The following is a 19,519-nucleotide window of genomic DNA, read 5'->3' on the forward strand; positions in this document are numbered from 1 at the left end:
TTGTCCCTTATAATATAGATATATCGTTCGAGTTAAAATCTTCTTTGGTGCAGGCTGAAGGATTTATGAAAGCTCAGAAATACATAGAAGAACAATGGGAGAATTGAGTCTAGCATTCATAATATTTACTAATAATGCAAAGATGTTTATTTATAAGAATATGAAAGAATCAAGGTAATATCAGTTGGTGATATTGTACTAGTATTAGGCACCCGAATTAGGTGTAATTGTTATCCGTTGTTTAGATATTGAAATCGCATAGTTACAAGCAAAAGTTCTATGAAAATTTCATTTGTTTAGATTTTTTACCGTTTCTAACGGCGATAGGAACACTAACTAGGTGGATCACTACTTCCTTACTTGGGTTTTATTGGTTTACAGTGAAAATCCCATCATTCTCTCTATTCCCAGAAGTGAAATACTGAAAATCCCATTCACAAGTCTGATTCTCTATTCTTGGTGCTAGGGCCCGTGTTCAAGGTAATAGTGTATAAGCTATACATTAAGTTTGTCAGGAAACTACGTCTTATAGTGGTTAGGAAATTTCTTTAGCCATGCTTCAAAAAGGTAGTGCGTTCAAATAAAGTGGATAAATATAATGTATGTAATCTTGATACCTCTGTTTTATGTGAATTTTGGCTTCTCGCTCAGATTACTCACTTGTTTTGGTGTTTGTTGGTTGTATGCTTTAATAACAGTCCGTCGTTGTCCATTTACAAGTCTGCTCTATGTCCTTGGTGCTAAGGTTTGGTGTTCAAGGTAATACAATCTTTATAAGCTAGACATTAAGTTTGTTAGGAAACTATGTCTTATAGCTGTGATAAATCTCTCTTTAGCCATGCTTCAAAAAGATATAATGTACTTAATATTGATACTTCTCTTTTATGTAAATTTTTGGCTTCTGGCTCAGATTAGTCAACTTGTTTTGGTCTCTGTTGGTTGTTTGTCGTAATAACACTATTGATTTAAGCATGTTTAGATATATCCACCAGATTCTCTTCCAGAGGGTACTGACCCATTTGATGTTAATTGGATTTAACCTATGTTTCCTGACCTATGTATACTAATCTATGCAGTGGCTTATAACAGTGGATGTTGGATTTTTGGAAGGCCCGTGTTCTTTACTGGAAGATGTAGATGTTATGATCAATCCTTCAAAGGTTTTATCTCTTACTGAAGGTATATCGTCTGATGAACAAAAGAAGCTCGGGCATCTGGAAGTTAAATATGTTTTGATCTTTTTTTTCTTCTTTGTTGTATTGAACATGAAGTAGCTTTGTTGGTTGAATTTGAGATTTCTGGTTTCTCAAGTTGTAATTTTTCTTTTGAACCGTTGATTGTTATTGAACTTAAGTTAATTTTAATAAAATGGTTTGAATTTATTAATAGAATTTCATATGTTGGCTTGCTTGTGAAAATAATACTAATAAAAAAAGGAAAAAATATCATATCGGACTTAGCTGAATCATACCAGCAAAATCTGATTAGGGTGAAGCAGGCTCAGTTGAATTATATTCGTTTGAGTTCGGCTGAATCTTAAAACCTACATTTCGACAAATGGAGCTAGTTGTTAATTAAGGACAAACGAAACCTGACGTAAATTTTTAACGGAAAAAGTTTGTCCTTAAAAATAATACACCAAAAATATGACTGATTTTAGGACGAACAATATTTGTCCTATATGACTGTTTTCCACAGTTTCTGCCTGTCCTAAATATTACCTTTTGAACTAGTGTTCATACATATACTTCCTTAAACTAATGTAATAATACATAGTTTCCTAGGATGAAATTACACCTATATCCCATACATAATCAAGTAACTAAATACATAGATTATGTTGATGTCGTATTTACGAAGTTCAAAAGATAAGCGTTATACTTCGTAATTCAATATTATTCCTTGATACTTTGATCATAATGCTATGACCAAGACTAATCACTAGATTGTCATAAATATAGGTTCGCATGTTATGTTATCAATATAAAGCGACTTGAAAGATACGTTAGGAACGGAAACAAAATCAAGTCAACATTACTAACCACAAGTGGAAGGATTACGTCTTCGTCGCAGTCTTTACTTTTTTACATTATTCAGGTCTTCAGAGTAATACTTGTAAGTCTCAACATTCCTAGACTTTCTAGTCTAACCTAAATGAAGTTGACTCTAGTAATTAATCAAGCAACTCAAGATGAGTTTTGATACTAAAATATGACAACCAAACTTGACATACCAACGGTTGGTGGGTTCAACCGAGCTATGCTCTAACATAATTTATAAAAGTTTATTTTCTGAGTCTTCGACTGACAAAGACGAATCTCATTGAGCTACCCGCTTCCTTGAAATATATGTCTATCGTAATAATCTAGTGAGCATGTGGATATTAAGGTAGTGATTGGGATAATAAGGATTTAGTATGTACAATAGCCGAAAATGGTCGGGGTACCCGAATTGGTGGTTGAGTGCATCGAAGAACGAATATCATTGGTTGGATCATTAGAAGCCTAAGACAAGGTAAAAATCTATCAAAGAAGATTAAACATCTCAAAGAATGGTGGGCGGGGAGAAAAATCTAACCTGATATCCAATCTTTAAGGGTGTGATTAGGGAAAACTGTAGATAGGTCAGAAAGAAAAAATGCGAACCATATTTCTCGGGGAAATAAGTGCCTCATTTACAAGGATTGTAGCCTTGTTTGCAAATGTCCAATAAGGAAATTGGTCTGCGATATTCATTGATAGATATGGCTTTACTGAGCAGTATGATGATGCCCAGAAATCACCGAGCGGTCCAATCCTGTAGTACAAAGGCGTACAAGATTGTGTTAAAATTCATATATTAACTGGCATGACACGTTTGGAACATTACCATGCGCTGAATGAGATTTTGGCATGGCAAGGATGCATGAGGCATCTAAAAAAAATGCAAGTTAAGCCTAACTATAGATACATGGAAAAGGAAGAACAAAATAATGTTGATGCATAAGGATAGCATGAGGTCACCTTGAAAGAAAATTTTCATGAAAGCTAAAGCAACATGAAAGCCTTTGTTTGAAGAGTATTCAACTAAGTGTCAATTATATTGTGCTTTTTTATGGAAGTTGCATAAAAACGTTAATAGTGAGAAAACAGAATGTGGCAATGCGATTTGCAACATTTGAGACAATTGGTGTTGTCTCATTTATTTTTTAGTTGCTTAATTGCGAAGTTAAAGTAAGTATTCCAAGATTTGTTGGGTCTTATAAGTTTGCAATCAGTTGGTGCAAGTATTTGCTTAACTTTGTGTATACTTACGGTTTTGGTCGTGTGGACCTTGGTGTTGGTACTTAAGTCTCTCTATGTAAGGTAGTAGTGAATGAGGGTATTTGAGATGTAATCTCTTGTCTATTTCGTTCAAAGTAAAACTAAATCACGTGGGAAGATAATACATAACATATTAACCCAAAATATGTAATAGAAAATGCCGAAGGTGAAAGAAGCAATTAAGTTTGATGGCATGAAGACGTATTATTGTTTGGGAAGTCGCATGTTGCACAATGAAAATTGGTAGCGAGATGCAAGTGATGTAGAAAGAAAGTCTGTCCATCAAGAAAAATGAGTTTAGATTGATTTATTACATGGAAGAACATGTTATTTTTCCAATACATTAAACTATAGCAGTTTGAAAGAGCAAGTGATGCGTGTTAGTTTTGAAGGCATGTGAAGAGGACATGTTTTAGTGAACTGGGATATCCAGGTATCCTAAGTCATGACCTTACAAAAGTTATGTGAAAATGTGGGGGTACCAAAATACACCACCACTTTTTTTCTTAGGCAATTTGTATGGGCAAACTCAATACTACTCCGAGAGTTAAACTCAATCGAGGAATAATATCTAGAGTTATATCTCTCTCTTGCGATTAAAAACACGTCCGTGAACCTAATCACAAAGAGATTACTTGGACGGTACCAAAGACCAATTGTCCAAGAATCAATCAAATCGTATCCAACAAACTAGGCCGGATGTCTCTATTTAGATTGATCAACGTACAACCTATGATATTTCAATTATAAAGATAAACAATATAATGCAGAAAAAGAAATAACATAGACACTAGAAGTTTTGTTAATGAGGAAACCACAAATGCATAAAAACCCCGAGACCTAGTTTAGATTGAACGCCAAACTGTATTAAGCCTATACAAACACTAGCCTACTACCAATTAACTTCGGACTAGAATGTAGTTGAGCCATAAAAGGTATCCCACCGATTAAGGTACGATCACGCTCCTTACGCCTCTTGAATCCCAGCAGGACTCCGCGCAGTTGATTCCCTTAGATGACGTCACACCAACTAAGAGTTGCTTCAATTCAATTGAAGACTTTGAACCAAATCTGCCTCCCATAGATAAGCCTATATAATTGATTTCCTAGTTACGATCGAAACGTATGATCAAAATAAAACGTATGATCAAGGTGATGAAATAAACAAAGTTTGAGACGAAAAGAACTTTGATGATTGCTATCTATCTTGATCGATGGAGCAAGCTCAACAAACAATCAAGATCAGGATACTCGAGCTATCAAGGAAATATAACTGGACCTGGCTTCACGAATCCCTATGAAGATTTTGTAGTCGCTAAACCTTAAAAGGGTTAGGAAGAGGACGAATGTAGATACAACTAGGACACATCAAAAAGTACTGTCGGGATTCAAAGATCCCAGTTGCTTGAAGTTACCCTTTTATAGACATTCAAAGCATAGGTTAATTTAGGTTTAGTCTAAGATAGCTTTGGAACCAAGCAATCAATATCCAGCGTTAGATGAATCTTTGAATCTGATTTACATAAGCAAGATATACACTCTGATTAGGTGAAATGTAACCGAACCGTGCACAAAGACTATGTTCAACATGGTTAGCCGAAACTAGTCGGTTTGAACTTGAAAGCTTAATTTTCATTTTCACGAACACATAAGACATTAACTCTGAGTCACAAACATGTAATCAAATGAGTCTAGTGTTTTTAGATAATTAATCAAATGCTAATTATCTCGTAAAAATAATTTAAACGCACTTGAAAATATAATAGACATTGTTAGCAGGTGTACAAGGTACAAATACCGTTGCCGTTTGTGAGTCGGTTTAGTCACAGTACGTGTACCGATTTGTAAACTATTAATCAAACCAATTTCCAGAGTTAACAAGACTTTATAGGTTTGTGTACTGGTTTGGAAACCTTGTGACTGTTACCGGTTCCGTACCGGTTTGGATATACTGCCGAGTTCGGGAACACAAAACTGTTTTAGTTTGCGTACCGGTTTGGAAACTAATCTCGGTTCCGTAACCACAATTCAAAAATGGTTTGTATACGAGAATGCATACCGATCTGGTTCACGAGCTAAACAGATTTTCGCATGATGTGCATAAGAATATGCGTACCATAAATCTGTAAGTCGATATATAGCTACTCCGCTACGTGTACGAGTACATGTAATATGGGTTCAGACATATAACCGTTTCCAAGTTTGTAAGACTGATAACACTGTCTTGTATCCGAATCTATAGTGGTTCTATATTTCTCTGTAAATCTATTCAAAACATTCCTGAATAACATCAATGACATATGCCATTGTTCCAAACTATTTTCGAACGATAAAACTTGAATCTTGATTTTGATTCCGAACAATAAATTCTCCTTAACCGAAATTCATCAAGTATGAACAAATATTCATTAAGCTTAGTCACTATATGTCAAGAAGTCCGCTAACTTGATAATTAGTTCTCGGCTCGAAATTCTTGTCTATGCATAATAGTCTAATTAGTTATGCGACATCGTCTCAAATGATAGAAAAGTCAATATAACTTGAGATATAGGTGGTTCGGTCTTCATTTACCTTTTATTGATTAAATTCTCCAAAAGCTTCGACCGATCTTCTCCTTCAAACGGTAGAACGCAATGATGACTGTCGTGATACACTGTTTCTCAACTACATTTTTATCCTAGTCCGAGACTTAACTAATTGTAGACTAGAAATAAGATATAGTTTTGACAACTAAATTTGACAACAAGCTTTAGATAGCAACACTTGTGAGTTCGACCGAGCAATGCTCTAACATTATGCATTTGAATCATGGTGTTGCGGCAGTGCAAGCAAAGTACAACAAGTTATTGGTTCTTTTTCATTCAAATGATGCAAGTTTAAGAGGCTAACGTTTGCAATATGATTTGGAGGGCAAATATAGTGTAAGTCATGTTGTTTTGTTGAGACCGACAAAGGCTACAAGTTGTGACACATACCAAAGTGATACAGAATTATATCATGCATACCCTAAGGCATAACATAATTCGTCACAAGTTTGGTGTTTCTAAAGAAAGAATGCAACAAACTGTTGATGACACGATATGATTGAACAGAAAAGTTAAGTATTGCATAAGACATGTTATGTTGCTAGGGGAAACTAAAATCGAAAAATGAAGAAAAAAGACAATGACAATGATCAATGAGGTCAGTTGGGAAGAATCATTACTTGTGTACACCTAGGCACGACTGATTCATGCAAAGTTCAAGTCTAATTTCAGGAAATTGGTAAGAGGAATTTTTGTTTGCATTTGAGTATTGATATACGGATTGAGGTGGAGTTGGAACGGTGGGCAACGTAATAACAAAAAATCAAAATCAGTGGGATCAATGACAAGGCACTTAAGATAAGTGCACTGGATAAGGATGTTTTCAAAGCCCAACAAAGTTGCTGAATTTCAGAAGCGTACGAAGCCAAATAGGTTAGGATATCCTGACCAAGTGTTGCTGATATATACAACAAAAAAGTAAACAAGCATAACGTACTTACTACTTGGTTTCTTACAACGAGGGCGTTGAAAAAGATGGGTGGATGAGATTTGTCACTGTCCCTAACATCATCCCAGCAATGAAGCGCATTGGCTGATAGAATGGCACTAAATTGGTAAAGGCAAGACAATGCCAAAGGGCAAGTGCGGCTGTAATGTTGCATTTATGCATATCCGAGGAATTGAGTTATCCCAGCTCAAGAATGATGTAAGAACATGGAATAGGCCAAGAATTGGCTCGTGCATTGGTCAACGACCTGACCAAAGCATAGACAGTGCACACAAGCTAGTGATGCAAGCGAGTGTATCATTATTGTCTATTACTCGGCTAAGTGAAGCAAATGACGCATAGAGCATATGGTGCATGGAACATCATTGACATCAGTTGAGAAGTATTTTGAGTTTTCCTTAGCTTAAGCGTCCAAGAAAGTTCAGCTCAAGGCCACAACGTAGTGATGCACAATGATGGTGCAACATTGGCGCCAGTAACAATTACAAGTCATTTATTGGCTTTACATGTATGCCATAGTTGAGAGACAATTTGGAATGGTACAGGTGTGGCATTAATTGAGATAATTTAGATAAGGCTGGTTAGTTATGCACAACTTTAAGCTGTTATGAAAACAATCCCTTACTTGTACATTCGTTTATGCGAGGTTGGTTAGTTATGTACAACTTTAAGCGGCTGTGAAAACAATTCCTTGGACACTTGGTTGTCCAAGACTTGTACATTCGGTTATGCAAGGTTTTGGTTGCTGAGATATAAATGTTAGGAAAATGAATTGCTAATCAGTAAGGGGAGAGTTTGTAGGAATATAGTCTCATGTTTGAGAGAATAGGTTCATTAAGAGAAGTGATGGCTTTTTTAGTCCATGAAATGGACAACTTTTGTAATCTTCCTTCACACAATCACGAGAATTTTGCGTCATATGAATTTTGCATTACATCTTCGTGTTCATTATAATGATGTTGCTGTGAGTTGTTTAAATACATTGATGCGTTACAAACCTCTAATGCAGGAAGCATAGGGGTTTAAATTTATACACCCTAAATGGTGTTCAATTTATACACCCTCAGATTTGGGGAGAGCCAGCCACGACATTTGATACCTAGGGAAGGACTAAAAATTCCCACTTGATAAAAACCGTACGACCAGAGGATTTCAATCCCTGAAGAGTAGAGTAGAATTTACGGAGTAATGGTTCCAAATTGGCTTCCGGTAGTAGTTGACAGTGGAAGTGGATGCTGGTAATTAGATTCCATATATGCGCAGAGATAGAAACTTAAAATCCATAACCTATCAATGCCGAAGCAACATAGAGATGGAAGATATGAAGTAGCATTCCACTGTCCAATAATATCAATTCTTTTGATACAAAGAGTAAAAAGAAACATCTACCAAAACTCTACTATTGTAGGCCAAATCTGCATCTCATAATATTATTATTATTTATACAAAACTCTAATCCCAAAATAAAAAGACCTAATGGAATTCAATCACACAATTCGCCCCAAGTAGATAAGAAAGAAAGAAAAAAAAAAGGACATTCACTTGAATTGATTTAAACTTCCTAACAGTTATAATGGAAGACTTTTGGTTAGTAAGCATTTAATCTCAAAATCTACCAAGGTGGCCTCAGTGAGATAATTGAAAACTGCTCACAATGATAGATTTAAGATAAATACCTCTCTTTAAACAAATGCCTTTCCTTTGGACGCAGTGCATAAACATTTCTCCACATATTTCCAGAATGGCTATGTACAATCACTTCTGTCCTAGGTTGCTATCGTAGATCATTATTGCCCTGCATCAACACCAAAAAGAACACAAAAAATGAGAAGATAAGCACACCGTCAATGCAAATTAAGACAGCTTCCAAAACCAATTACAACCTATAAATCGACTATTTGCCAAAAAAAATTACACTGAAAGAAATAAAATAAAAAAACCTACACACGTACGTCCCCCCATCTTCCCTCGAAAATAATGAACCCCCAAAACCTGTAATAGTGACTATTCATTTAATCATACCCGACAATTCCACAGATATACTGTTTAATTAGCACTGCGGGTGGAAGAGTTGAAACAACTAAGAAAGGAAGGCAAGACATGAGGTCCTATAAGTGACGACTAATTGGCATATCCATAATATCTAAAGCAGAAATATTTGGATATATTGATGAATATACTTAATTAAAACAAAATAGACCCAACGCCCTGAGGCAGTGCAATATCACACAAAAGGAAACACGAAAAATCCTTCTGCTTTCTACAGTCCTATACCAAATCTACATACATGTCATCAAGCTCTAGGTTATGGATATTTGTGTAAAATAGTTGAGCGGAGTGTATAGGTACATTTTGAAGGTTATCACAGATAAAACTGGCCCTGTCTTAATAGATTAAGCTACATTTTACTGCTTTAGGTGGGGGGAAAGAACGACACCACGTATGCGCTCGAGGAACAGGTTCAACCAATGGATATTGCTTATCAGAAGACTGATAATAGACTACTACGCATGGGGTGTGGACATATGTCAAATTGAAATTAAAAGATAGAAGCATCACCATTGGAAGTCTCTAATCATTCACTGCCAAACTCGTCGAAACTCAAGCCTTCAGATATGGTGTCCAACCTCTTATTATCTCCTGCAGACAAAATAGATCATAAGCTGATACCTAATTTAGTTCTTTGAATCCAGACTGCTGAAGTCTCACCTTGAGGTTCTCTTCCTGGGGAATCCAGGAAGTCATCTGTATCTCCTGCTAGAAATGGAGATCTTGAGTAGCTCTCCAGAATATCTAGAAATATAAGAAGTGAAAGGTGATTAGTGTTGAACATCGCAAGTAGAAAACGAAATGAAACTAAAGGAGGTGGGCTAACCGGAACTCTGAGAAAAATCAGCCGTCAAATCTGACAGACTGAAATTGCGAGGAATCTGCCCTAAGAAGCCAAATGAAGAAGCATCAGTATCCAAGAGTGATGAACTAAGGGCTTGAGAGTTGGACTCCACACTGCTATATGATGCAACGGATGCATCTACAACTGCTGGACGTGTGTCCAGAACAGTTCCGTCGAGACCAAATGCAAACGGGGAATTGTTCGAGTAACCTGATTCTGATTTGACGACAATCCCATTCACTCCTTGAATCATACCCAGTGCATCGTGAGTTGGGAGCATGTTCTGTGAGACATCCATCCTTCCAGTAAGAGCAGATGAATCATCAGAAGATTGCATGTTACCATGCACACCATTCCGAATTGTAGTTGACGGGGCCACCGAGTGATGCATGCTTTCCGGCCTTGAAGGTTGCACTCTCTGGTCAGCCATGAAACATGAAGGATTCTGATTCACTGTAAGGAAAGTAAATTCAGACATCACATTAATGCCAAAAATAAAATACTGAATCAAGATAACTTAAGCCTCAGCATTCAAAATGCTAAATTAAAATGTGTTAGGTACTTGTAAACCAGCGGCTATCACACAGCCCTTGATAAGTAATTAAATGAATACATATAGGACGTGACATTCCTGAAAGATAAAATCTATCTAAAGAAGTACCTAAGAGAAAAAGAAGAGAGGGCACTAGAGATGAAAATGGATTAGGATACACTATGTGAGACATAGACCAAAAACTGCGGTCTCACTGTGCAGTCTCTGACGTGCGAAATTGAAATCGAGAAATCAGATCGATCTCTATCTGAGGTATTTGTTATTGAAATCGTCCAAGCTAATATTCAAGTTTGCAATGGAAGGAAAAATAGAAGGGGAATAAAAAAACCAAACAAACTTGGAAAGCACTAAAAGATACTCAAATGCAATCACAGATTACTAAGGAGACAACAATATAGACCCTTATCATACATGAAGATCCATTAGACATTCCAACTCCAACAGGGCACGTCTTGCGCATGAGCTCCACCTGTTTCTCAAGCAACTCGTTAAAGATCATTATCTGGTGTTTCACCATCAATCTGACATGGTAGGCTTTGAAAAAATCCCGGTTTTCTTCTTCAAGTTTTTGCCACACTGACAGGACAAGGCATGCAGGTAGTCAGTAACAACATAGAATACAACATGACATATAAGATCAATCTGTCGGCAAGACCATTGGTAAGCCTTATCCCTTAAAGCCTTCAATACATTCAAAATGGAAACCTTTTGTCACCTATGCGAACATTGTTTTGGGGCATGCAAGGAGTGTGGAAATCCTAGGTATAGCGATAACATGGTACTTTAGGGAAGTTTTTTTTTTTAAAAAAAAATGAAGAATCATACATTCCTTGCTCTGAGGAAACATAAAACTAAGCATGACAACAAACAAACAATTAGATATTTCTCAAGAACTAATTGATAAGAACTAATTGATCAGACCGAGATGTGCAACAACCAGTGATCAGCACTAAAATAGCTAACAGGCCGCGAAAGTAAATCAGGTTGAGACATATCAACTCAGTCCCAGTCCCACCTATTTGAGAACTAGAATCTTCAAGGGTCGGACGAAGGGGTTATTGAAATTAAGAAATTGCTATCGAGTACTTTAGATCTCAACTACCTGCTGGATGTGTAGTTGTTGTACGCAAACAATTTCTCAAAATAATTTTTTGGTCTATTTTCAAAGGGTTTATTTTGGAACTGACAAATTTGGAGCTGTTGGTTTAAAAATATATCACTTAGCAAAACTTCTTTTGGTGTAACCAGCACCTTTCACAGCGTATTATACAGAAAACTCTCTCTCTTTTCCAGTACTTGAGAAAAGCTGTGACCACAATTACTTCGATAGACAGCAGCATGACAGTACAAGTCCATGATTATATGGAATTGCATGTGACATAATAACATGTAACTGAGAAATGATGATTACCAAGTTCCGTAAAACCAGGTTCTATTTTTGCTTGGATCAAAAGCGTCTCCACCACCTCTTTCTGATTCATGTACAGTTGAAGGCATCGCTCTATTAGATTTTGAACCTGGGACAGAAAAGACAAATCAAAAACATATTACTAAAGATGCAGAGAAGGATGGTGTAGAATGGCACTACAAAAGCACGGAGATTAAGCAGCTAGGAAATTGAGATCGACTGAAACTAATACGTTAAACTCCAAACATAAATGAATCTTCACAACCAAGAGACAGCACGGTTTAAAGCAAAAAGGTAATATATAAAACTAAATCCTTTGTTTTCTCGAAGAAGAAAAAGGGCACACCACTAAATAAGTGGTGAAACTCAACAAAGGGAATCAAGAGGTTGTTTCAGAACTTGAAAATGTCAATAAGTAGCTACCCAAATGCTTTCAAAAGATTCATATTCTGTAAAACTGTTTCAAACTTTAAGGTGGAAAGGAGACTGCTTTTAGATATAACAAAGTCCCACAAAGTGACACAAACAATATGAAATCTACAAGAAAACAAATGTGGCTCTGTAAAACATGAAGCAGGTGAAAGTTCAAGTAGAAGATTTTTTTTCCTAAATTTTAGATCACAGTAACTTGACATTATCCAAATTAGCATCACGAAGTTTATGTGAACATATTGGTAACCTCAGTAAAAGATTATATCATACCAATAACATTATATATTTAAACAAGATTATAACAGTTTAATGGTCATTCTGTTTCTTAAGATATGTTTGTTACTGAAAGAGCTCAAAAGTTCCTTACCAGCTGTATATCTTGTCGAGAGACCCTTCTGACTTCTCCACTGGACATTTTTGAGATTCCACAATTGATTAATTCACTACCTGTATGCGTGATTTCCTATATATCAAATAAAACAACAAAATAATTCAGATATATAACATATAGATAAGAGCGTGTAAAATCAAACTAAGAACTAGGAAGATCAAGACCTAGGACATAAGAATGAAAACATATAAGTAAATACCACAAACAATCAAACCCTATAACATGCAGGATAATTTCTATTTTCTGTTGCTGGTGAAGCAATCCAGTGCTAGGATCATAGGATCGTATTCACAAAAAGAACCAATTAACAAGAAAAATCCCAATTCTTACATAGATCATGGACATAGAATCATAAATTAAGAAAATATGATACCTAATGAGAAAAACCCAAATTTATCTTATAAAGAACCCGATCAAAAGCAAAGATCAAAAAGTATAAAAATTTATATAAAAACATCTTTAATCCGAACTTACTGCGAGTTCCTATAACAACCAAATAATACAACTTTGATTTCATAGTCAAAATCCTTACTTTTTCTATATGTTGGCCGAAGAAGAACGAACCAAGAATAATTTTCAGAATTTTTTCTCCATTAAAACCGAAGAGAGGGATGTAAATAGGACTCTTTTTTGACCCTTTTCACACACAAAATATATATATTCTCAAAAGGGAGAGAATTTTTTATAACGCGTGGCATACATAGAGATGCGCGTCTAACAACAGTGGACTCACCACCACCTCCGAAACAATATATACTATTAAAACAGATCAGATGATCCAACGATTTGTATCATCTTATGTTTATGATGATAGTAGGAAATACCATTAGGTTCTAGGAATAATACATTAGAGAGAGTCTAGTCCAATTGACTCAGTCAACTGTCTGTTTGGTCCTTTTTAAAAATATAAATTATAGTTTGGTTTTAGAAATTTTTGTTTGGTCTTAGGGTGATGTCATGGATGATGTAATTGTCATCTTGTAGTAGCAGAAATACCCTTTTGGATAAGAACCATATATATAGTCAAAAAATAAGAGAGAAAAAATCATTTTTAGATTTCTTTCTCTCACTTTTTTTTTCTTTTCCAGATCTACTTCTTCTCTCGTTTCTTTTTTTCTTGCTGCTACATAGAAAAGATGAAAATTTTCTAGGGTTTTAATTTTGCAGAGATGGCGTGAAACAAGAAACAATGCTGCTACTGTTGAAGTTCATCGTCTCCATCTTTTATTTTCCTTTTTCATCAACTGTTGATGTGAAACAAGCAACAAGATGATAAAGACGACGGAGAAACAAGAAGAAAACGATGTTGTTTATGATGAAGAAGAAGAAGAAGAAGAAAACTATGACGACGATTTTCATGGATCTGCTGCTTTTGATGTTGTTGTTGAAGAAGAAGAAGAAGAAGAAAATGATGACGACGACGACGATTCCATGGATCTGCTGCAATTTTTGATGTTATTGTTGATGATGAAGAAGAAGAAAACGATGACGACGATTTCATGGATTTGTTGTTGCTGCTGTTTGAAGACAACGAAGATGATGAAGATGATGCTACTGCAGTTCATTTTTACGAGTGAACTCTGATTTTTATGGATTTTTTTTGTGTGTGTTCATGTAAAGAATGAACTCTGTATTTTAGGTTTTTATATGGAGTTCATTTCTGGAATGAACTCTGTTTGTTTTAGGTTTTTTATATGGAGTTCATTTCTGGAATGAATTTTGCCTTTTTAGGCTTTTATATGGAGTTCATTTCTGGAATGAACTCTGGTTTTCTTAGGTTTTTATATGGAGTTCATTTCTGGAATGAACTCTGTTTTTGTAGGTGATTATATGGAGTTCATTTCTGGAATGAACTCTGGTTTTTTTAGGTTTTATATGGAGTTCATTTCTGGAATGAACTTTGGTTTTTTTAGGTTTTATATGGAGTTCATTTCTGGAATGAACTCTGTTTTTTTTAGGTTTTTATATGGAGTTCATTTCTGGAATGAACTCTGTTTTTTTAGGTGATTTATGAAAAAATAAGTAGAAATTAACAGGAGTTCATTTTGACGAATGAACTGCTATAAAAAATAAGTAGAAATAACACGGAAGGGTACTTTTGTCCATTTAATATTTTTAAATAATTATGGACCAAACAATAAAGGCGTTTTTCCAAAGGACAACACAGACATGGGCCCCCTAAAAAAGGACCAGACGATTATTTTCCCCATTGTCATTTGGGTCCATCATCCACGTCATCCTCGATCTGAAATTCGTTGCCTCTCCGGGGGCCGGCCCGTTCGGGGCAATGTTTGATGGGAATTCAAGCGTTTGACCCTCTTCTCTCTCTTAGGCCAAGCACTGTGGTACACTCCATCCCTCAAATAAAGGCAAGGGATATGGGTCACAAGGCATCTCCACTATGGTTCCCTTTTATCCCTTCCCTACATGTATGAATAGTGTCATACGGAAACTGAGTTTCATTCACAGTCAACTCGTTGACTTGACCATTACGGATACTCAGTTTCTGTCACGGGGGATTAAATTTCCAGGAGATCGATCTTTCTTCCAATTTCTTCGTATTCTCTATTTATTTCTTATCTCAAACCCCTCTAAAACCCCTTGTATCCCCTTTTGATTTTCGTGGTGATTCATTGCGATTCGTTGGCTTAAATTTAAAGGGTTTGATCGTTACTCCAAGGAGAAACAAATCCGTCCTTCAATTTCATTTTCCATCCACAAAATCATCAAAGGTGAGTGATTCCAATTTTAGGGTTTAAAATTAATTTGATTTTGATTTTAGTTGCTATTAGGTTGGTTGGGTATATAGTATGCAATTCATTAATATTATTAAGACATTGATTTAGTGAAAAATCCATGATTATGTCTTGTTGTGTGATGCATATCTTGATTTGTTGAATGAAATGTTTGTAAACTACTATTCTATTGATATATTATCACATTGATTGTCTTGTATTTATGTATGGTATAGACAAATTGATAATATGTTTGTTGTTTGGAAAGGTACAAAATGAGTCTAATGCGTGTTTATGTGAGAGTTAAATACATAATATATTTGGATACTTCAAGTGATGAAGAAGAAAAGGCTTTGCTAATGTTTACACAATTGTGTTTGGATGAACGACTGTGTATCATTCGACAACCGATACCTAAGAAGGTGCGGATACGTAGTGTAATTACCCGAGATCGAGCGTGGCATGATGCGAAAATGATGAATGGTTATTTTACACCTGGAACTGGTTATACCTCAAGACAATTCAAACATCGTCTAGGCATGAGGGAAGAATTATTCAAGAAATTGTTAGGAAAATTGCTTGAAGTGGATCTGGAATGGCATCAATGTACGGATGCAATTGGTACTATGGGGCATTCGTCACATATGAAATTAGTTTCCGTGATGAAATGTTTGTGCAAAAGTACGACAGCTGATAGTGTTGATGATTACACTCGTATGGGTGCCACCACAATATACTATTATCTAAAAAGATTTTGCCACACCGTTTGCATGACTTTTGGAGAAAAATATTTGTGTCAACCCACTCCTGAAGATATTCAAAGGTTGTTAGCTGAGAATACCGAACGAGGATTTCTAGGAATGCTTGGTAGTGTTGATTGTATGCAGTGGCCATGGAAGAATTGTCCGATAGCTTGGAAAGAAATTTAGCGGGGTAAAGAGAAACAGAGTTGTATGGTATTAGAGGAGGTGGCATCATATTATTTGTGGTTTTGGCATGCTTCTTTTGGTATGCCGGGATAAAACAACGATTTGAATGTGTTGGCACACTCACCCCTTTTCGATAACATGCTAAAGGGTGTGGCACCTCCATGTAATTCTGTCATCAACGGTCACTAATACAATATGGGTTATTTCTTAGCCGATGGTATCTATCCAAAGTTGACTACAATTACACAAGCTTTCAGTTAGACATTGGATATTCCAGAGTATGTGATATTCAACAAGTATCAAATGGCTAAAAGAAAGGACGTCGAGCGTGCTTTTGGAGTGCTTCAAGTTAAATTATGAATTGTCAGATCACTGTGTAAGTATTGGTATGAACATAACTTGAACCTAATTATAACATGTTGTCTTATTTTACACAACATGATCATTGAGCATGAACGTCGGGATATGTATTGGGGCAGAGTTGTTCCTATTCCGATTCCAGAACCTACCAATAAAGGTCGTGTTTTTATGTCATCTGTGAAAACCCTAGAAATGCACCTACAATTAAGAACAGATCTTGTCAAGCACATTGTTGCGCGTCAGGGTAAAGGACCAGGCAGGGGACTTGTCTAGTTTGGAGGTTTCAAATATGGAATACGTGGTACTTCCATCATCAGATGGGGATTATGATGATACATATTTAGAAGAAGAAATTGTTCCCGGTAAAAACGAGGATGGTGCATTTGATTATTATGGAGATTACAATGACCAAATCCCAGATGACTTTGAACATGAAGATGAACATGTTTATGGAGACGTACATGTGGTAGACGAATATGATGATGATATTGATGATGATGATGATGATGATGATGATGACGATGATGGTGATGGTGATGATGATGATAACGCCGACGATGAGGAAGGGGATGAATGATAACCCTCTAACTTTTGTGTTTGTTTAAAAGTCTTAATGTTAAAGGCATGTGTAAGATGGACTTTAAATATTTTTTGGCCTTGAATTATGTATCAGAATGAATACGTTTTTATCTTATGGTCATATGGTTTACAATTATGTGTTGCTTATTTCAGCCTAATAGTAGATTACTCCATGCAATCTCTTTGTACAATATTTGGATATGCATACTTATCCGTGAAATCTCTTAGTACAGTATTTGGATATGTATACTTATACGTGCAATCTCTTTGTACAATATATGGATATATATAATTCCAAGTGAAATATATTTGCACAGTAAGTGTAATCTCTTTGTACAGTATATGGATATGTATGTAAACCATGAAGATTCAGATGAAGAGTAAACAACTCAAATGATGAAATGTTTTGTGGGTATATCTCTATGTAAATCCTCACGAGACACAACTCGTCCAATAGGGTCGCCTATTGGTTTAAATGCTTGTTGCACGTGGTTAATTATCGTAAAAGCACATTACATCATGTTCATCAAATTTAAACTCGTTAATATTGAAACAACAACGCTTTTACTAATTATAAAGCACATTACATCAATTATAATTCAAACTCTTGATTAAACTAAAACATAACAACACTTATTCAGTCCATTCCACCGTTTCACATTCATAACATTTCCACTAACGTTTTCTATATGTTTTCTTTGCACTGGACCGGTGCATTTCCATAAAGAAATGACAACCCTGAGTTTCATATGGAATCCCCTTGATGCATTCAAACTCCACCTTTCCTTCTAGTTTAAAGTTCTTGCAGAGTTCGTCAACTTTTTCTTGTTTGATTGCACCTTTCATTGCATCCTCCAAATATTGTGCTTCTCCAAGACAGTTAGCATATTCACATTCCAAATACCTATCTTCTCCGGTATGGACTCTTTCACCTTCCCAGTGTCGGTAAGACCACTTTGTGGACATTTTGTATATAGCGGTGGGCATTAAAGCAAACTATGGCTATGCATGAAACAACATGGACAAACCACTGTTGTTTCCACACATACTATATGTTTTCCTTTTCTGTTCGCAATGTTTGAATACATGATTGGGGTTTATATTTAAGAATGATTTGAGTTTGTTGTTGGTAAGACAAAATGATTTTCTTTAGACGAGTTTTATAGGAACAAATATAGCCATTGGGCGCGAGTTCTAAGAAATATAGCCGTTGGGTGCGAGTTCTAAAAAATATAGCCGTTAGTCGCGAGTTCTAAAAAATAAAGCCATTGGGCGAGAGTTCTAACAAATATAGCCATTGTGTTCGTCTTTTTTAGAGATTGAGTTTTTTCCATATAAGGAAGATAACTAAATTTTGTATTCAGGGGATATTATTGAGGTGAAAATAAAAGTTAAACAAGTTTTCAATGAAATCCTTCATCAACTAGCAATTCAGTCGAAGAGATTCTTTGAAGATGCAAGTGAACTACCAAATCAATTGCCGCAATGGAAGAAGAGATACACAAAAGAAGTGAACAAGCAACTAAGAACGCCACTACGTCTTCATTACCTTCCAAATATATCAATGTAATGGAAGAAGTGTTAAGAAAACAAGTATGGACAAGAGAAACTGTATCTTCGTCATCGGCTGCGTCAAAATATGAAGAGAAACTCAAGGAAAAGAAACGTGGTGAAGAACAGTTCCAACTGAGGAAAAGATTAAAGTATGTTGAAGAAGAGACCCAATGGATAAAAATTATTACATTGTTAAGGATCTTTTGAAGAAAAAGAACATGATAGCATATTTGGATTGAAGTTTCTTCGGGTCCTTTCGTTAAATAGATGAGCGAGTACAAGGAACCACGCCATCAGTATGAACCAGACTATGTTTGCAGAAGGACAGTTCACGTTAAGAATTTGTGCGTCAAGTATAATGAGTTTCTCGCTATACACAGGCGGGACAGGTTTGTGGCACGAAATGCATATACCAAATGGAGAAAGGAACTGTTTTATCATTTCGAAGCGGCATTGATAGTTGAATCTCACACCGGGAAAAATAATAACATGTAATATGTTCATCTTAACAGTTCACTAAGATTAAATGTCTGGGTAGGGAATTACACGCTTTAATCGATTGATCAGTTGTAATTTCCTATTCTTAGTTATTAATGAACAATGGTTTAATCCAAACTTTTATTATAAAATTGCTAATATTATATTAAACAAGAACACCACACTGGTGATAAACACTTAAAAGAAATTAATGGTTATATTAATTTGAAAATTCAACCGTTGGTTACTCGAAATTCAAACCTTTCATTAATTCAAACAACAAATAAAGACAACACTTTTTAATTTAAAACTAGACTGGAAATTCAAACTAAACTCAATTAAAGGAGAAAACAATTTAGAGAAGGATTACAT

The 19,519-nt window shown here is 35.6% G+C and overlaps 2 protein-coding genes across 3 annotated transcripts; one reads left to right on the top strand and one right to left on the bottom strand.

The window, feature by feature from the left end:
- Positions 1-8,151: 8,151 nt before the first annotated feature.
- Positions 8,152-13,198, bottom strand: LOC113322706. Of its 2 annotated transcripts, XR_003347261.1 has the most exons (9): positions 13,046-13,198; positions 12,490-12,585; positions 11,694-11,799; positions 10,694-10,858; positions 9,712-10,182; positions 9,546-9,629; positions 9,396-9,476; positions 8,781-8,828; positions 8,152-8,631 (listed from the first exon to the last, which is right to left on the bottom strand). XR_003347261.1 is itself a non-coding variant. In XM_026570847.1 (8 exons), exons 2-7 carry the CDS (start codon positions 12,535-12,537, stop codon positions 9,412-9,414), a joined length of 939 nt encoding a protein of 312 aa, XP_026426632.1. In that variant the 5' UTR covers positions 12,538-12,585; positions 13,046-13,198; the 3' UTR covers positions 8,152-8,631; positions 9,396-9,411. The 2 variants fall into 2 exon arrangements, 1 of the variants encoding a protein (XP_026426632.1); XM_026570847.1 differs by lacking the exon at positions 8,781-8,828.
- A 2,325-nt stretch (positions 13,199-15,523) lies between these two features.
- Positions 15,524-16,177, top strand: LOC113324341. The gene has a single exon (XM_026572656.1). It carries the CDS (start codon positions 15,524-15,526, stop codon positions 16,175-16,177), a length of 654 nt encoding a protein of 217 aa, XP_026428441.1.
- The last annotated feature ends 3,342 nt before the right edge of the window (positions 16,178-19,519 follow it).

The sequence above is a fragment of the Papaver somniferum genome, chromosome 11 (assembly GCF_003573695.1).
Source record: "Papaver somniferum cultivar HN1 chromosome 11, ASM357369v1, whole genome shotgun sequence".
In the NCBI taxonomy this organism is placed as follows: domain Eukaryota; kingdom Viridiplantae; phylum Streptophyta; class Magnoliopsida; order Ranunculales; family Papaveraceae; genus Papaver; species Papaver somniferum.